The 19556-nt window shown below is 55.8% G+C and overlaps 1 protein-coding gene across 6 annotated transcripts in view; it reads right to left on the reverse strand.

Annotated features, from left to right (window-relative positions):
- Window positions 1-19556, reverse strand: part of SHISAL1 (shisa like 1) — an 81598-nt gene that overhangs the window by 35886 nt on the left and 26156 nt on the right. For all 6 annotated transcript variants that reach the window (XM_082350039.1, XM_082350041.1, XM_082350038.1 and 3 more), the window contains 3 exons: window positions 16683-16778; window positions 12872-13085; window positions 1888-2205 (listed from right to left, as the gene is read on the reverse strand). In XM_082350039.1, coding sequence (XP_082206165.1) covers window positions 1888-2205; window positions 12872-13085; window positions 16683-16746 — 596 coding nt within the window. In that variant the 5' untranslated portion in view covers window positions 16747-16778. Of the gene's footprint in view, window positions 1-1887; window positions 2206-12871; window positions 13086-16682; window positions 16779-19556 lie in introns of those variants that run through there.

The raw sequence follows: 19556 nt of genomic DNA on the forward strand, positions 1-19556 counted from the left end.
CGACTCAGAAATGGACCAGTGTGGTCCCTCTCCGTGCAAGCAAACCACCCCGGGTTCTGCAGGCAGGACGGCAACAGCCCCTAAGGGCTGGCTCACATCACATGTCTTGTCAAGAACATGGCAGGGGGTGGGGGGCACCTTCGTTTACATGGTAGAGTCTCAGCTCTCGAAACACTTGGCTCCTGGTAATTAAGTTTTCCAGTGGTTCTCAAACTGTAGCGCCTACAGGCATCACCCCCAGAGATTCCTGGTTAGGAGGCTCTGGCTGAGACCCAGGAATTTATTTTGACAAACACCCCGGGTGTGTCTGCTGTGCGAGACCCACATTTCAGGAGACCACACCTTTGGGGCGGAGCCAACAGCTGTTTCATGGTCTGTAGCTTTGGGTGGGCTTGTGTGTCCCCTCCCCCCTCCTCAAGGTGAAGAGCAGCCTCTCCTCCACCCATCACCTCCACACCACCAGGAGCCTGGCTCGGGGGCCCCGCCCAGAGGACCCGCTCAGTCCACATTTGTCCCGCTGAGCTGAGCAAGGCTGCGTCTTTGCCTCCTGCATGACAGATGGGGCAGTTATTAGATCAGTAAGCACAAGCTGATTTAAGTGTATCTTATTAATTATTTAAGTCATTCATGATGGAAAAGGTCACTATCTGTTAGCTACTTAAACGATCATGAACTAGCTTGGTTGCATCTCCAGCACGTAAGCAGCAATGGTTAACTGAGCACCTACTATGTGCCGGGGCATTTTGTTTGATCCTCAGGACAATCCCAGGGTGGCGGGGGTGGGGAGTGCGTTCTTACTCTCCCCTGCTTCACAAGGATTGGAAGGTTAACAGGGTGAAGGAGCTTGCCTGAAGTTATAGAGCTGGTAACTGGCAGAGCTGGCACTTGAACCTGGGTTGGGCTGCCTGCAAAATTCATGGCTTGGCAGGGATCACTGTGTTGTAGGTTTCTGCACCTGGATCTTGCAGGCTGGGCTCAGTATTGTGATGTCCTGGGAAGATGTGCCCCGTGCCCTGTGTGCCCATGGCTGCGGCTCAGCCCCTGCAGAGCAGCTGAACCCTACACCCGAGCCCTGGACTTGAGCATCTGCCCGCAGCCTGGCTCCTGCCAGGGGCTGATGCCTGTTCTTGGTGCTGGCCAGCCACACAGTGGGTTCCTGCTCCAAAGTGCACAGACCCCTCCTCTCTCCCTCCAGCTCTGCACCGCCCAGGGACCCCCAGCTTAGGTTATTCTCTGCCTCCCACCAGACTGGAGATGGACAGACATGAGAGTGGCAGTCTGTCCATTTCCAGGAAATCATGAACTCGCCCCTGGGGCAGGGTAACCAGGCTCTGCTGGGGTAGCCACCCTTTAAGGCCAGCCGAGATCCCACCTCCTTGACCGGCTTCCTTCCCTTCCCCTGAGCCATCACTGAGCAGCCTGCCTGCATTGCCCTCAGATGCCTTTCTGTGACTCAACATATATGCACGATGGAGCCCAGTAATAAATATGCTTATTTTCAAATTTCATGCCAAAAAAAGCTTCTCCCTCAGCCCCTGACAGATCGACTTGCTTCCTTTGACCAGACTGTGAAAACTTGGGAAGCCATCCAATTTCCCTTTTTGCCTTGGCAGCTAGGAAACTCACAACTCCACTTCATGCTCAGTGGCAACAGCTCTCACACCAGAATCTAAGCAAAATAAACTTGCAAGCTTTGTTTCTAAGCTCTGTTTCAACCTTTCATTTCGGCTTTTCTGTCCAGGCACGCGTTGTTACCATGAGCCACTTCACATCTTTCTTGGCACATAAGATAAGCAAATCATCCGGTAATTGACAAGCCAATCACAGCAGCAATAATGATCTGGTATTTTCCAAGCTCGTCAAAGACAAGAGATCACAGCCACTCACCAGGCAGACGAACCCTGGAAGCTCATCAGCGGCGGGCTGTGGCTCTCTCTCTGCAGCGTGTGTGCGGCCTGGGGGGCTTGCGGCAGGGGACCCGGCGGAGGCTGGGACTGCAGCGCCGGCTGCCCTGGCCGGGGTGCCCGGGCAGGATTCCCCCACCGCCTGGGGTCCTGTTTCATCCACCGTCCATGGATGCCCCACCGTGCCAGGTAAACCTTGCAAATGTCGTAGTTCATTGCCGAGTAGTACAAAAGATCCAGGACCAGCAGCATCAGCACGAAGAAGCCATAGATCCACACTCCCAACAAGGCGGTGTAGTTGCTGCGGGAAGACGGAGAGAGGCTGAGAGAGGCCGGGACAGCCACCCCGCCGGGGCTGGAGTTAATCAGGGGGGTTGATTGGGAAACGTGGCACAGAGGCTACTTCAGTGTCTCAGAGAGGAAGGTGAACCCCTCTGGGGGGCAGGGGATCTTAGCTCCCTCTTCTCATGCCCACTCCCCACTTTCCTCTCCCCCACCCGCCCTGTTTGCCCCCTCCCAGATGCCTGGAATCCACTGCCCTGGGCCTGTCCCTCCAGCATCCCCTCCAAGGCCCCAAGTCCTTGGGCCGGGAGCCCAGGGGGCCTCACACTGTTAGGCCCTCTGGAAGAAATTTTCCGCTGGGCATCTGGGGCTCTTGCGTTGTGGTGGCCCCTACTTTCACCCTCCTGCCCACCCCCGACATGGGCGCTACGCCCAGACCTGCCAGCTGTCTCCCACGGGTACCTCCCGCTTGCCCACCCTCCTGGCCTTGGCTTATGCTACTCCGGCCACCTAGGAGGCTCTCTTGGCATCCCTCGTCATCTCCTCCCCTCCCCTGCCAGCTCCTCCCCATCTTTCTGGACCCAGGGCAAATGCAGGATGTCTGTCGTCTTAGGACAAACTGACCCAAGTTCCCGCCCCTCGGCATCCACACTGGGCCGCCTCACACCCCCAAGTTCTGCGTGGGACTCAGCCAGGGCATCTGCCCCCTGGGGCCGCTCCCTTCCAGCCTGCTCCATCGCGCTCCCTCTCTCGGAAGCCCGGGAATCAGGGCATCCGCTCAGCTGCCCTCCCCACACCCCACGAACCAGACACGGGTGCATCTGCACCACCAGCCACGTGCCTTTCACACCCACCCTCAGGCCGCTCCCCGACAGTCCTCTCCACCAGGCACCCCCAGACTGCACGGCTGGGGGGTCTCCGGGCCCCCTGACATCGGTTCTTTTATTCCTTCACCCAACATTTCCACGCTGAGGGCCAGTCTGCCCCCCAGAAGCAGAGATGATGGGGGTGGTTTTGAGCTGCAAATGCCCCTTAGTGAAGGGAAGCTGGCTGCCCCCCGAGGAGCTCACTGGGTCACTGGGCCTTTGCACAGGCTATGTCTTCTGCCCGGCCACCGCTTTCTGTCCCCCCACCCCCTCCTTCCTCCCCAGCCTGACTCCCACTGCCTCTTGGAAACTGCTGGGCCCTTCCTCTGACCTGAGTGCCCCTCAAACCCTCCCCCCACCACCCAGGGCCATGCTGGCAGGGTCTGGGCATATCCTCCCGCTCAGGCCAGGGTCTGAGTCTCTCCTGGGGAGGGCCATTTCCTGGCCTCACCACTGCAGCTGGACCAGCGGAGCTCCAAACGGTGCTCGCCCGGGACTGCGGTTGTTTAAGGGACCGATTTATTAGTCACTCAAATGCCGCCTCCGCCTGCTCCCTGCTGCGGGCATCTGTTCAGGTGGGTGTGAGCTGGCGGGTGGCAAAGAGGAGGCAAAGCCAGTGTCCAGCCTCGCTGCCCCCTGGGGGGGACCCGCCCTGGCTCTCAGCAGACAGGCCCCTCGGTGTCCTGGGTCCCCTCACAAGGTCCCTCTGGATGCTGTCTGAAGCCGGGGGGCACGGGTGTGGAGCCAGGAGGCCCTGGCTCTGGTTTCTCCTTGGCCTCACTTTGCTGTGTGGCGTGGGAGGGTGCCCGTGCGTCTCTGGGTCTGGAGGAGATGATGTGAAGCCCCTCCCGGTCTCGGTTTCCAGACTCTGGATCTTCCCAGCTGGGTTCACCCCTGCTCGGCCTTGGCCTCTGCAGTGAGATGGGCGCCGCTCCCCTCTGGGTCCTCCAGCCCCCTACCAGGGCTGGGCCCAGGCTGGGGAGGCTGACTTTCGCCCACACGTGCCCTCTGCCCGGAACGCCTTCCTTCCCCACACTGGCTGGGGGCTCCCCGAGGGGAGGTTCTGTGTGTCCCGCGAGCAGGCACGCGCTGGCAGGTGCTTAGGACTCAGTATCTGCTTGAGGAATGAGTGACCCAACAATTCCGCATCACGGTACCTTGGATCCCTCTGCAGCTTCATCTCCAGCCACCACCTCCATGAGGCCCGCGGCCGTCCCAGGGGCTTGTTCATACCAAGGTGTGAATGACTGCCTGCCAGGCCCCCCCCCCCCCCCCGCCCAGCCCCCTGAGCTGCCTCATTTCAAGGGGAAGCTAGCTTCACTTGGAGATATCTAGGTGTGAATGCCTGCCAGGGAACAGAGGCCAGCAGCCCTGTCTGGCACGCCGAGGCGGGAGTCTACGTGGACAGGGGAGGAGGGCCTGGCACCCCTGCTTTCCCCAGCACCCCCTCTCCAGCCTCCTCTGTTGCCCCCCAGAGTTGCTCTAAGCATCAGGCTTTTCCTTGGTGGTTCCCATGGCGGCAGCTGCGGGCGCTGAGGGAGAGGGTGGGGAGGGAGAAGCAGGGGCAGCTGTTTGCAGATGCTGCCACACTGAGAGAGGGAGTCCACGACGCCAGCTGGGGGTGGGAGCTGGACACGGCTGGGCCTAAACCATCAGGACTAAGAAATAATAACAGCAACCAAAGCAGCAGCCGGTGGGCATTGTTCTAAATGCTTTACACGTCTTAGCTCATCCGACGACACTCAAAACACACATGGAAGGAAGCATTACTGCCATCATCCCCCATCCCAGAGATGGAAACTGAGGCTCAGAGGAATTAAGAGACTGTCTAAGAGCTCACAGCCATTAAGTGGCAGAGCCAGGATTTGAACCCAGTAATCCAGCTCCACAGCACACACTCCTAACCGCTGCACCATACCGCCTAAGGCAGGCGCCACCTGTGTTTTCTGGGCAGAAAGGCCACCTCCAGGCTTTTGCCTATGCTGCTCCCCTGCCTGGAACTTGCTCCCTACCTCCTGTGCAGGCAGCTGGCCCCGCCCCCATGTCTGAGTGCAGCTATCACCTCCTCCAAGAAGCCTTCCCTGATGTCCTGTGTTAAGTCCAATCCCTCCCCTGGGCTCCCAAAGCCACCGGGCTTCCCAGAACACACTGTGTTGTTTTTGCTGTCTTGTAGGACTGTCTGCACCTCGAGATCAGAGCTCCTTGGGGCCAGGGTCAGAGTTCAATGCTCGGCCTGGGACTGCTTTCAATGTTCCTTAAGCTAATATATATTGAGTGCTTATAGCGAGCTGGTGTCAGTGGCAGCCTTGATAGTAATAACTTCTTCACTAGACTTTACCTTCTCTATGCGTATTCTCTAGTAGTTAATAGTGATACTAGGAATCACAACGTGCCCGTGCCTTGTGTTTCCGAATCTTTGCAACAATACTGTGAGTTAGGAGCCAGTATCCCTAATTTACAGATGAGGAAATGGGGCCCAGAGAGGCAAAGTCAGTGGCCAGAGGCTACACAGCTGGGGAGTGGCCGCATTGGGATTTACACGCAGGTCTATCTGACCTCAGAGTGTGCTGAATTTTGGGGAAATCCCAAGGTCAAGTCTAAGATAGATGTCCGGGCAGGAATTCCCCACATCTGCTTGGCCCACTTGTCCTGGCTCATCCTCTACCAGGAATTGCGGACAGGTCCCAACCTCCCCACCAACAGCATCCTGCATCTCAGTGTGTCATCATCGTGGTGTGCATGGGCACTGCTGAGCCCGCCGGCCTCTGCAGCCAGCTTGCTGTAACTGGCATGGGGTTTGGGGGTGGTAGCACCCCCCATGATCTCACCGCCATGATCTCACCACACCCCGCCCCCCCCAGCTCAGAGAAGGGAGGGGCACACCCGCAGGAGGTGCCACGTTTGCTGACTCCCTCTGCCCTGCAAGGGAGGCCACCCTGGAGGTGGCAGCCGGCTGGGAAGCCTGGGCCATGGACGCCGTCCCCAGGCAGTTCCCTGCCTTCCCTCTCCATGGTTGCCTGGCTGGAAGCATTCTGGTTTTTTAAATCTAATTTAAAAATGTAATCTGGAAATTAATTTCATCCAGATGCAGGGGTCTTTGTTGAGTGTGTGTGTGGGTGTTTTATAAAGGGCAGAAAAGAAAATAGAGGCTGTTTTATGGGGCAAGATGTGAAGCCAGCCAAAGCCACAGATAGCAATTTTTCAGTATCTTTTGGAATATTTAATGATTCAGATTCTTTTGCTGCTTCCCAAGCAGTAAACAAAACCTTCTCTGATGGAGGAATGTCACTGAATACCTTCTGGGAACAGGAGCAGGTATGTCAGCCGGCGGAGGCCAGATGGAGGTCCCATCGCCACCCATGGGCAGTCCCAGTTGAGGACGGAGGACAGAGTTCCTGAGGCCATCGTGTCAGAAAGGAACATCAGCTGCAGAGCTCACAGCTGGGCTCAGGCTGGCTGGGAGATGGTTCATGGCCCCTCAGTCGACTTCACCTAAAATAACTGAACCAGCTCACGGGGAGGCCTGTCAGTCAGTGTGACAAGTTGATAACCCTGGTGACTAAATTCTGGGCCCAAGAGATTAGGCCTGTGTGGATTCAAATCCCAGCTCGGCAAACTTCTTTCTCCATGATCTGGGGAAAACGAGCTTTACTTTCCTCATCTGTAAAATGGGGATAACAATATGCCCTACTTGGTGGTGCAATTATGAGGCTTAATGAGATAACACGGGCCTGAAGGAGAAAGGACCCAGTGAGTGCTGGCTCCTGTGATTAAGGCACAGAGGGAATGCTCAATAGATCTAGGCCCAGAGAGGCAAAGTGACTTGCCCAAGGTCACACAGCAGGATTGAGGTTGTCCAGTGCCGTGGAGGAGCATGGGCTTGGGGCTAATGGAGTAGCATCCACTAATACCAAAATATTCACTGTTCTCCCTGCAGGCCTGCTTACAGGGCCCGGCCCTGCTGGTAACAGCCTTGGCCAAGTGATGTGCTTTGGCCAAAAAAACATCAGCAGAAGTATCAGGCTGATTCTGAGTGGAAGCTTAGGAGTTACCTTGTAATTTCAGCATCACTCTTTCCCCTCTGCCATGGGGACATCCTGCTCTGGATGAGGACTGCTTGATCAGCTCGGGTCACAGAATGCTCCCAGCCCAGAGCCCCAGGTGACCCAAGAAAGACCTGGAGTGTGAGTCAAAAATAAGCCTTTGTGTCTCGAGTCCCAGGGACTCTGGGGCTGCTCCTTATCTCAGCATAACTGAGCCCAGATGACCCACACACCTGTCCCAAACCCTGCTGTGCCACTTGTGTGCTCTGTGACTACAGGAAAGTCCTCACCTTCTCTGAGCCTCAGCCCTGGTGTAGGGAGGCCAGCGGGACCTTCTTCATAAATACCTCTACTCGGATTAAAGGAGTCAGGGCAAGTAAGGCCCCTTGCCTTCCACTAAATGCTCGTAAACGTTCATATATGTCCCTTCCCGTGGCTTGGAGGGGTGTATTCAGATTAGGAAACCTCGTGGATTCTAGAACCTCTTCAGCATCACCAGGCTGACGGTGTGTAGGTATGTTTTACGCCTAACAGGGCTTGAGAGGGCTGAGCAACTGACAAGAACATCCAGAAACTTCCGACCCAACTCAGGAGCTGGATTCAGAGCTTGAAGCATGTTTGACGGTGATGTAAGGCCTGCAGGACAGGGCCCAGGTAGAGGAGACCCAGGCTACTGGGGTTCTCAGGTCCTCAGGCCTGGCCAACTGCCACGTGTCAGCTCTCGGTGTGGCTGGCGCACCTCTGGGTACTGGGAAAGGAAAGCTACTGGAGGAAAGAGGTTTCAGTGCGGCCGAGGGAAGAATGACAACCCATCACGTCCCACTTTGAGGCCCTTGAAGACCCTTCTGTCTTCTGAGAATTCCTTCCCCAGGCTCCCACCCCCGGCAGCCCATCTGCCTGGTGAAGGGACACCCACACACTGCACAAGGCTCTAGTACATGACCCCTCTGCCAGAGGGATGTCCCCTGCCCCCAGAGACAGCTGACCGCTGACCCCATATACCCCGTCCCACCCTGTGCCCTGGATAGATGCTGCCACTGCTTGTTCAGGGCCCTGGGGGGTCCCTGCTGCTAGCGTCCCAGCCGGAACCTGGCATGGGAGGGTGTGCAGTACACTCCTGAACGCCAGGGACTCCGCCCAAGTGGCTAGAAGTGGCATCTCGCTGTGGCAACAGGCTTGGCGAGGTTGCTTCCCTAGCCCCGTCCGCCTTTCTGCCAGGCAGCCAGAACCAAAACAGACCATTCCGTTCCTCCAGAGAAACACAGATAAATAAGTCATCAGAAGCACTCTCCTTTTCCCTGCCACCAGCCCCGCCTCCCAGCTGATTCACTGGCAGGGCAGGCGAATGTCAGGCAGCCCTTGCTGTTGACAGGCCCCATGCATCTTCATAAAGCCCCAACGGGGGTCACAGCTGCGCTGGTCCATCTAGATGGGCTGCCAGTGGGTGCTAACCTTCTGGGATATTGGAACACCTGGCCTCTTGGCTGAGGTCTGGCACATTCCCCAGCATCAGACAAGTCCTGGCTTTCTAGATGCACCTGGGGGTGGCAGAGCCCACTGGCCGGAACAAGGGCCCTGGTGTCCCTTGGCCTTGACTGTGGCTGGAACAGGTGACTTCACCTGCCTGGGCCCAGCCCCTTCTTCCTTCCTCTCAGAGTAGCTGTGAGGACTAATGAGACAACAAAGGCATCCTGTCCAGAAGGGTCAGAGCTCCAAAGGGCAGGACGGTCCCAGAGGTGGACTTTACCTGGCTCCCCTCACACAGCCGGAGCACTCAGGACCTCTTGGCCAGGCAGGCCTGTCCCAACCCATTCAGTAACCTATCCTCCCACACCCAGTGGCCCATCCTCCAGTTGTCCCCTCTCTGCCACAAGCTCTGGCTGGACGCAAGGCCCTGGTCCAGCTCCCTGGGCTCAGGCCTTCTCCCCAAGATCCCCCAGCTCAGGCAGCTAAGCGGGGGCCTCCAGGGCTTCTTATCTGAGCTCTGGATTGGCTGTCTCCTGGGTGACCCCAGCCTCTCCTCTCCACGGGGCCCCGGTCTTGCCCAGGTCATCCTCATGATTTCTGCCGTGTCCTAGGTCCTTGTACCATGCACCATCCGTGAGCACAAGCCCAGCTTAAAGCTCTCGGGGCCCCTCAGCACCCTCAAAAGGAAGCCCAAGCCCCTCCCCCTCTGCCCCCCAGTCCACGAGGCCCCATCCCATCCCGCCAGTCCCCGCTGCCTCGCCCCATGGGTCCCCTGGCATTTCACACTCAGGCTGCAGGGAACTCTGTCTGGAAACGCTCATTCCTCTGGACTGTGTGGCTCCCACCTTCTTCAACACTTTCGGATGCAGGACACCAAGCACCACGCCTCCCTCGTGAAGCCCAGGAGAGCAGAACAGCCTGGGTGAGGAGCCCAGCCCAGCTCCTCTGGGCCTCCGTCCACGTCTGTGGGAAGGGAGGTGGCAGGAAGCTCGGTGGAGAATAACGAGGAGGGATCCCTCCAAAGCAGTGCTCTCAGCCGGGAGAGTCCCGCACCCCACGCTTGCCAGCGTCAGGAGACACGGTTGGTTGTCACTGCCCATCGGTGGGGAGGGGGTGTGCTCCGCGTCTACTGGATGGTGGCCAGGGTCTCACAATGCGCAGAGCAGCCCCCAGAAAGGAGGATTAGGCCCCAGGTGTCCACCGGGCTGCGGTGGGGGTCCCTGCTCTAGGCCCTCCATCGGTGGAAGTCCCAGATTTATTAAAGCAGCTCTGGACCCAGGCTGGCTGTCAGCTCCACCCCTACTGGCTGCCTCAGTCGGGCAAGTTATCAACCTCTCCACGCCTCACCTTCCTGTGTGTAACGGGGGCCAAGGGTGGGCTGCTAAGTGACTTCAGAGGGTTGAGCACAGAGCCGGCCCCATGCCGCTAGCTCCATAAATGCTTGCCGAGGTGCCAGAATAAAAGCCAAGCTAAACTTCCTCAGTGCGTCCATGCCTCCCCAGGGAACGGCTCTGTTTTGTGGTCCAACTCTTCATTATCTGCAGCCAGGGCCCACTGTGCCGAAACGATGGAGAATTCCGTGTGAATCCTGTGTAAATGTGCAGATCACAGAAACCTGTGGGCTTCAAAACGAGGATCCCAGACACCAGTCGCCAGAGCCTTGGAGAAGTCTGGCGGTCTTGCCAAGCCTCTGTCTTCTGTCTGGCTTTCAGCTGGCAACGACAACACTTCAGGGTCCTAACCCCAGTCCTGGCACCACCCTCCTCCCTCAGGGAATTAGTCTTTGGTCTTATAAAAGGCTTGGGTCAAGTTCCAGGCTTGATTCCAGTCCTCGTGACAGAAAAGGCTTGCTGAACTACTTCACACAGAATTATTCTGAGGTCTGAGCAGATGGCAAGATATTCAGGGGAAGCACCCGTGCATTTGAGGAAGGAAGGCTGGGGAGCTGGCCTTGGTGGGAGGAGGAGAGATTCAGACGATAGTCAAGGGATTTGCATCTCCTGCCTGATCAAAGAGAAGAGGCAACTTCCCCCAAGTGAGCGTGGCATGGTGGCAAAACATCCAAGCCCCAATATCAGACAGAGAGATGGAGGCTCAGACCCCCACCCCACCACTCCCAGTGGTGCCACTAATCTCTTCAACAGTCACTCAACAAACACTCCTTCCAAGTGGATTTTTCCTTACCATGAAAAAAATATATCTACCCCAAGAGTCAGCTTCAGGCTTACTGGGAAAATATCTGAAGCATCCCCATTAAAGTCAGGAAGAAGACAAGATTGCCTGACAATTTTAAAGATGGTTTTAGAGGTACTAGCCAACACGATTGGCCAAGAAAAAGAAGTGAGGCACAAAAATTGAAAAGAAGGAGATGAGATGATCATTGTTTGCAAATGGCTTAATCGGACACCTAAGAGAATCAGCTGAAAAAAGTATTACAAAGATAAGAAATTTCAGTAAGGTGGCTGAGTAAAAAAATACGTATTTAGAAATCATTAGGTTTTATCATTTAAACAACAGTTGGTTAGAACAGTGGTCCCCAACCTTTTTGGCACCAGGGACCGGTTTCGTGGAAGAAAATTTTCCCATGGACTGGGTGGGGGGATAGTTCAGGCGGTAATGTGAGCGATGGGAAGTGATGGGGAGCGGCAGATGAAGCTTCGCTCGCTCACCTGCTGCTCACCCCCTGCTGTGCGACCCAGTTCCTAACAGGCTGTGGACCGGTACTGATCCGTGGCCTGGGGGTTGGGGACCCCTGGGTTAGAAGATATAGTAGAAGAAAAACCCCATTATAAAATAGCAGCTTGAAAAGAAATAAATATGAATAAACACAAAAGATACGTGCAATATCTATATGAAGAAAACTCCAAAACATTATAAGAGAAAATGTGAACAAACGGAAAGACACATTGTATTCTTGGATAGGAATATTCAATGTCATGAAAAGTCCATTCTCCTTGAATTAATCTATGAATTTAACATAATCTCAGTAAAAAATACTAACTAGATTTTTTTTTTTTTGACAGGGAGACTACAAAAGCCAATTCTGAAGTTCGTATGACAAAAGACCTGGGGGAATAGACTAAGAAGACATTAAAACACATCAAAAGCAACAGTAGTTAACACAATGAGGTATTAGCAAATGTATAAATAGACCAATGAAAGCCATCACAATCTACCCAGATACTCAAATTTAGTATACTATAGTATACAATAAGTTTGCATCTCGCATCAGTGAGGAAAAGATGGACAATTCAATGATTGCTGTTAGGATAACTGTCTACCCATTTGGGAAAAAAATAAATTTGGATTCCTACTTTACATCCAAATAGACTACTTACATCCAAATTTTTAAAAAATCTTACATCCAAATAAATTCCTGACAGATCAAAGATTTGAAGGCAAAAAATTAAAACATAAAAGAAGTAAAAGACAACACGAGGGGGTTTTTAACAATCTCAGAGTTGGGAAAGTCTTTCTCTGTGTGATACAAACCCCACCAGACATAAAAGAAAAAAAATGGGTACAATTTGATTACATAACAATTAAAAATTAAGCATGAGGAAAAAAGCATCACAAATTCAAAGACACACTGAGAAAATATTTGCAATGCATCCTATTTCCTTCATATGTAAAGAGTTCCTGTGAATAATTAAGAAAAAGGCCAAAAATTCAATAGGAAATGGCAGAGGACATAAACAGTTAGCTCACAGTAAAAGAAATACAAGTGACTCTCAAACATGTGAAATATGCTCAGTTTCACTCATAGTAAGAGAAATCAGTGGATGCTATTTCGATCCTATGTGCCTTTACTTAGCATATTCTCACTGCTTTTCTACCAGCAAACTCCTCCTCTTTCTTTACACTCATATCCCCTCCATCAGGGCTCTGGTCTCATGTGTTTTAATCACCTTAGGGAAAGGGGCTGCATGGGATTAATCTCTGGGTCAGGAATGTCAACCAATATGTGTTGAACAAATAATGAATGAAAAAGGAACTCAGGCCCCGTGGATTCCAGGTCCAAGCACCTTTCATGCCTGAAAGTCTTCCATATCCTTGACCTCATTTAACTACTGCAGCAGCCCTGAGAGGTAGGTATCACATGCCCATTTCTCAGATAAGAAGGCTAAAGTACAGACGGCAGAACAGGTCAGAAAACCTATCCCCTGAAGACTTTCCCAGACTCCTTCTAGGTCCACCCATCCTTGCACTGGTTGCCCAACAGCTGGCCTGGAGGCTGGGGTGTTTTGGCGGCACCCGGACTTGACTGGGGCCCAAGGCAGTGGGGCTGTGGCCCCAGCGCAGTACTTACTTGTGCATGTAGCCCTCGGAGCCGGTCGTGAGGTTCGCCTGCATCACCGCCTGGAACTCTGTCTCATTGCAGCAGTATTTGAAAACCGTGTTGTTATGGTGACAGCAGAGGATGAAGGTTTTGTTGTCCGAGAGCCGGGGGCAGTGGAAGCCAAAGTGATAGCGGCCTTTGTGGTCCGTGTATGGCTCACAGACCCGGAAATGCGCGGACAAGACTGGAAAACACAGTCACCAGGTTTGGTGGGGTCCCTCCTCAGGCCCAGCTGGCCCGAGACCCCCACCAGTCCATGAGGACCACGGGCAGAGCCTGGTTGGCCTATTCTAGGGTTTTGCCCACCTCTTCCCTTGCCAGGAAGGCTTTGTGGTCCAGTGTGAGCCTCCTCTGCCAGGAAGCCTGCTCTGGCTCCTGTCACCTCCCAGGCCCCCCTCGGCTACCACCCTGCTTATACTGTGCTGCCCAGACTGGGAGCTTCTTGCAGGCAGGGCTGAACTTAAGCCTCACATGGATCCCCTCCAAGGGCTCGGCACACAGCTGGCACTCAGTTAGGAAACAACACTAACTGAGCACCTACTATGTGCTTCGCAGGCTCTATCAGATTTAATCCGCTTGGCCATCCTAGCAGGCAGGTCTGGGATCCCACTTTACAGAAGGAGGAACCCGAGGCTCAGAGGTGTACAGTGACCTACCTGAGCCGGTTAGAGGTGGTGGAGCAGGAATCCAACCCAGGCCTGCCTGGATCCAAGGTCCAGGAGCCTCTCCCCTCCTCCATCACTGTGCGGACTGGTGGTGGACTCACCAACGAGTCCAGGCTGGCCTGGGTGGTGAGTGGCATGGGTGCAAGAACCCGGTCCCACTTGTAGAGAAAGCGGTGTCCCCTCGTATCTTGGTTTCTACTAAACTGATGCCCTACACCCGGAGGTCCCCAAGGGCCTGCCTTGGTGGCCCCAGCTCATGGCGACAAAGCTGCCCTGGCCTTGGACCCTCATTCTCCTGGCTCAAGCCCAGAGGCCCTTATTCAGCCACCGATGACGCTAAAAACCCGGGACAGTATTTACTAGTCGTGCTGATGATGATAAACAGGAGGGAAAGCCTGAACAAATATAACAATGGAAAAAAACGTGGAGCCCGCTGTCTCCAGCTTAATTAGTATCTTCACAAAAGGGACTGCTGTATCTAATTTGTATCGCTGAAAAGGGGCTTCCTAGGCTGAATACATTTCTCCAACCACCAAGGCTCTAGTTCTGCAGAAGCGCCTCCGTTAATTGAGAGCTCTGTCTCTGCTGAGAGGTTATTAGACTCCAGCCCACACAGCTCCCAGCGCCAGGGGCTGCCGAGGGGATCCCAGCTGGGCTGCGCTGGCCGGTGGGAGGGTGGGCCTCATGTGCTGGAGCGCCGAGGCTGGCCTGGGTGGCTTCGTGAAATCCTGGGCCCCTTCCCCAAAGTACAGCACCCTCTTTCGTGGGGACGGGCAGGATCACTGCGGGAAAAGGGTCTCAGCCTCTCAGGAGTCAGGGGAGCTCTCAGCCTCGACCCTGGGAAACAGAAGACCTTCTTATGGATGCCGAGGTCACTAAGGAAGCCCCAGGTGGATGCACCATCTCATTTGATCTCATGTATTCCCATTGTACAGAGGAGAAAACTAAGGTTGAGAGCACCGGTCTCAAAGTGTGGTCCCTGACCTGCTGCGTCTGCATCCCCAGGGGACTTGTCACAGATGCAGTTTCTCAAGCCCCTCAGCAGACGTTCTGAATCAGAAACTCTGGGGGTGGGGGGCGCAGTCTGAGTCTTAGAAAGCCCTGCAGCGGATGCCGATAGACTTGGTTTGGGACCCACTGGCCTGGAGGAACAACGTACCAGAGGCTAAAGGTGAGAGGCAGAGGCAGGAAGTGAATTCCAGCCCCGGTCCCGATGGATGAGAAAGCCCTGCCAGGGGGTCAGCTCACACTTGCTGGCAGGAGGCTCGGTGTGTCAGCAACACCCAGTGGCTGGTCAAGAAGACAAGCTGGGGCCCTGAGGCCACAGGACCCAGGGAGGGAAGGAGCAGAGCGGTGGAGGGGGCCTTGGAGCTGGGCTTCGGAGGAGCCAGGTGTGCAGAGATGGAAGTGGGGAGGGAGGCCCAGCCAGGAAAGGGATAAGGAGAAGTCCCCAGCGGCTCACCCCGGCCACTCCTGGACCCCGGCACCACCTGCTTTGACCGTGTGTGAAGACAAGGAGGCCACTGCTGCTTCCTGGGGAAGAACGTGCCGGAGCTCAAGGAGTCCCGGCCCGGAGCCAGACAGCTGGTCTGAATCCTGGAGCGCACAGGATCACCTGGGCCATCACAGCCTCTCTGTGCCTCCTTGCCCTCAAGGATGGAAGACCAGGGGTCTCCTGGGGGCTGGGGGCTCCGAGAAACATTTGTGAACAGCAAAGCGTAGGGCCCGCTTAGAGCAGGGAGGGTGTAAGTGAAAGAGTGGAGATAAAGGGCAGCGTTCCGGCCTCCAGGCACGGGTGCATCGGCTCTGGGGCTGTGCCTGGGGCCCGAGGGCAGAGGGATGGTCGTTAGGAGGCCAGCGTGTCCTGAGTCACCAGGAAAACCGGCCCACGCAGAGAGGGAACACCGAGGGGAGAGCCACTCTCTTGGGTCCCAGGGTCTTTGCGTCCAAGATAGGACCCTGATCACCCCCTCCACACACACACACACACACCTGCGAGGCTCAGGGTCTGCGTGGCCATCACTTAACAGCCAGGTGACTGTGTCCACTGACCATGTGGCCTCAGGCAGGTCTCTTTCCTGGTCTGAGCCTCAGTTTCCTCATTTGTAAATGGGTGAGGAGTTCCTCTCTCCCAGGGGACAAGATGATCTACCACATGAGAAAGCAGCGGGGAAGGAGTTCTGTGCACAGTGGCCCCCAGACCCATGGCCTTGGCCTGGCTTTTTCTCTGCCATCCCAGGGCCCTTCATGGCGTCCTTCTGAACCACGACCCCCAGCAAAGGGGCAAGGGGCCCAAAGCTGCCGGCCGGTGTCCGCAGCCCTACCAGAGCAAGAGGGCACGAGGGCATACGTGCACACACGCACGAGAAAGAGAGACAGAGACAGGGACAGAGGAGGAGAGAGACAGAGACAGAAGGAGACAGAGATGGGGGACAGAGACACAGAGATACAGAGAGGGAGACAGAGGGAGAGACACAGAGAGAGCAGGCACCTTGCTGAGACCAGGGCTCGCGCTGGGCCAGCCCTGCTGGCGGGAGGTAGGGTGCACTTCTCCAGTTGGCCAGCTTCACTTTGGAGCAGCCGAAGGACTTGGTTTATGTTCATCTTTGTGAACAGGAGCGTGAAAGCCCCCCTGCTGGGATCAGGGGGCCCGCCTAGGGGACTGGTCGGGTGCTGGGAGATGGGGCCCCGGCATCACTCTGTCTGGGTTGGAACCCAGCCCCTACACTAGCTGTGTTGTCTCCGGCTGTCAGTTCCCTCTCCAAGCCTCAGTTTCCTCCTCTGTACAATGGGATGACTACGACATCGCCTGACCTTGACTTGCTGGGGTCAGGAGAGAATTCACCGCATGTAAGGGCTTCTCCCAGGGTTTACCGGCAGCCACCGTTAACCCCACAGTGTCCTCAAGAATCTCCCAGCTGAGCTCCCCGAGGCAGGCATGTGGGGCACAGCACATAGTAGGTTCTCACCAAACAGCACCAAACATGAGCCCCTCACGAGGCTGGTGCCACTAGGGCAGGCACCCCCGTCAGCGCCCAGAAGCCCGGCTGAGCACTGACACCAAGAAGGGACCACCTCCCCCTCCCGCCTCCTGGCGAGCATCACGGAGGTCCTACCTGCGGAAATCAGCAACGAGAGGACGGCAAGCACGTTCAGGGGCTGCTGGCCACAACTGGTCATCGTTTGGCTTGCATCGATTCGTCGTGCGCTGCCTGTCGAACGAGAGCCGGGAGAGGCCGGGTGTGGGCTGTTTTGTCTGCACTGCAGACACTGGTTTTGCTGCCCATGGCAGGGCCGGACGGGCACGGGCAGGGAAGCAAGTCTGCCGGGAGCAGGGGCCGGGCCGTGGATGGTGGAAACGCCGCCATCCAATTTCCCTTCCGGAATGAATGACCTTCCCCCACCAGTCAACTGTCATCTCCCTTTCTTTTCACGGCAAAATGAGACTTAATCAAAGGAGGACGGCTGGCTCAGGTGGTGGAAATAACAAGCGGGCTGAGGCCGGTGGGCACGGGAGTGAGAACGGTGGTGAGCGAGGGGATTAGAGGCGAGCTCATGCACCTGCAGGGGGCTGGCGGGACCCAGGTCTCCCTGCTGTGTCGCTAACGGTGACTTCCATTAACCCCACCCCACCCCAACCAGCATGCATCCAGCTGGCACCTTCCAGGCATTACGGACATGGCAATGAACTAAACAAACAGACTCGAGATGGAACTCAATAGAAGCTGTCCCTGCCCTGGCTTGCATTCTAGTGAGCAGGGCTGACAGCTCACAGATGAGTAGTTCAAAGGCTGGGAGGTCCCTGGGGTTGCACCCCAAAGACTGAAAGCAGAGACTCAAGCAGATACTTGTACACCCATGTCCATAGCAGCAGGATTCACGATCGCAAAAGGAAGAGACGACCCGAATGTCCATCGACGGATGATGGATAAACACTACGTGACATGTACTACAGTGGAACATTACTCAGCCTTAAAAAGAAAGGAAATTCGGTCACAGGCGACAACACGGATCAGCCTTGAGGACATTACGCTCAGTGAAATAAGCCAGACACAAAAAGACAAATACTGTGTGATTCTACTCATCCGAGGTCCCTAAAGCAGTCAAGTCCATAGAGACAGCAAGTAGGATGGGGGGTGCCGGGGGCTGGGGGAGGGGGAATGGGAGTGAGTGTTTCATGGGGACAGAGTCTCAGTGTGGAAAGATGACGAAGTTCTGGAGATGGATGGTGGTGATTGGAAGAAGTGTTGCATGCTGAGGGAGAAGCAGGTGCAAAGGCCCTGAGGTGGGAGCAGCAGGGAGGCCAGTGGAGGATGGGGGGAGGGGTGGGTAGCAACAGGCCACCTAAGGCAGGGCCTTGGCCCTCAGTGACCACTTTATATCAGGTTGTTGAAGCCTCAGGACAAACCTGAGGGACAGGTTCCCTCACTATCACCACCCGCCCCACTCCCCGCTGGGGCTTTGGGAATGGAGGCTGCGGAGGAGGACCAAGTGTCCTCTGTGTACTCTGTGTGGCCTGCTAGAGCCCCATCAGGGTTGTAGCTGCATGTGGCTGAGGAATAATTTGCTGAGCACCTACTATGTGCCAGGCTCCAGGCCAAACAAGGTCCTGCACACTACCTTCTACCCTCACGGCACACCTGATCAGGAGAGCTCTGGGACCCCAGCCTGGGTCCAAGGCAGCTCTGAATCCTGCTGAGTAGCGAGCAGGCAGGGCAGGAAGCCAAGGGGGCAACCCAGAGGCCGGAAGCTTCGGACCGAGGAGACAGTGCCAGATTCACAGCCAAACACAGGGTGCTCACGGCCAGGCCCTGCCCCTGCTCTGGGGCCTGGGGCTTCTCACCTGCAGCACGGGTGGCAGGGAGGCACCCAGGGTGTCAGTGCTGCTCGGAAGGTTGGTGAGCCAGAATAAGAAAAGGGGGTGGCAGGGCTGATGGACGAAGCCTGGACGCCTTAATACGATGCTTACTCATGGTGATGTTGGTGTCAGCCCCTGGGGAGGGCCCCGCCCACCTCTCCACGAAGGCCTCTCTGCTCCCCCAGGAGCCGCCCTGCCCCCAAGGGCTGTGAGCTTCTTAATTGCTCTGAGCCTGGGCCTCCTCCCTGCCTCCCTCAGGGCCCTCCTGGGAGGATGAAGGAGATTAAAGCATTTGAAAGTGCTTAGGAAAGGGTACTGGGGAAACCTAAAGATCAGTCCTGGAAAATGCACTGTGGGGGTGGGGAGTGACAGGTCCTCTGAGGTGAGTCCTCCCTGCCATGTGGCCCCATTCCGCAGATGGGGAAGCTGAGGGCCAAGACAGGTCTCCAGATTCCAAGCCCTTCTAGCCCCTGGAGGGTGGGGTTGCTCACTTTTTAAGCTGGGGCTCCAGTCTGAGAGCTGGTGGGTTCATTGAACAAATGTGTGGGTGGGGGTGGGGGTCCACCTCTGCCGGGTGCCCAGCCCTCCTTCCTGCTGCTCCCACTCCCTACAAAGCCCTGCATATACTGAGGGGGGGCTATCACTCACACCTGGGGTGCCCTCCTCTCTTTCCTGTGAGTCCAAATCCTGTACCACCTTAGAAGCTGTTACAATGCCACCTCCTCCAGGAAGCCTGCCTTGATTCCATCAGCTGGAATAAGTTTGTCTCTCCATTGAGGCGTATCATATTCTATCTCTTCTCTCCTTAATGTGTTAATTCATTTATTCATTCATGTATTCTCTCAACATCCACTTGCTGACCCCCACTTATCCGCTTGCTGACCCCCGGAAAAGGGCCTGGGACGGGTTCTAGGGACTCAGGGTGTCCTGGGTGAGGGCGCCCAGCAGCTCTACCTTATGGGACTGGTCCTCATGCCCTCCTCTATCCGACTGTGAGAGTCCTGGGCCAGGGCCTGGCCAACTGGGGGTCACGCAGACTGGGTGAGACTCCCAGCACGACCGGCACCGGCCTCAAGCCCTTGGCCCGTTGGGGGCGCTGAAGCAACAGGGCCTGTTGTGGATGTGTGGGTCC

The sequence above is a fragment of the Balaenoptera borealis genome (genome assembly GCF_965194805.1).
Source record: "Balaenoptera borealis genome assembly, chromosome: 13".
Lineage (NCBI taxonomy): Eukaryota > Metazoa > Chordata > Mammalia > Artiodactyla > Balaenopteridae > Balaenoptera > Balaenoptera borealis.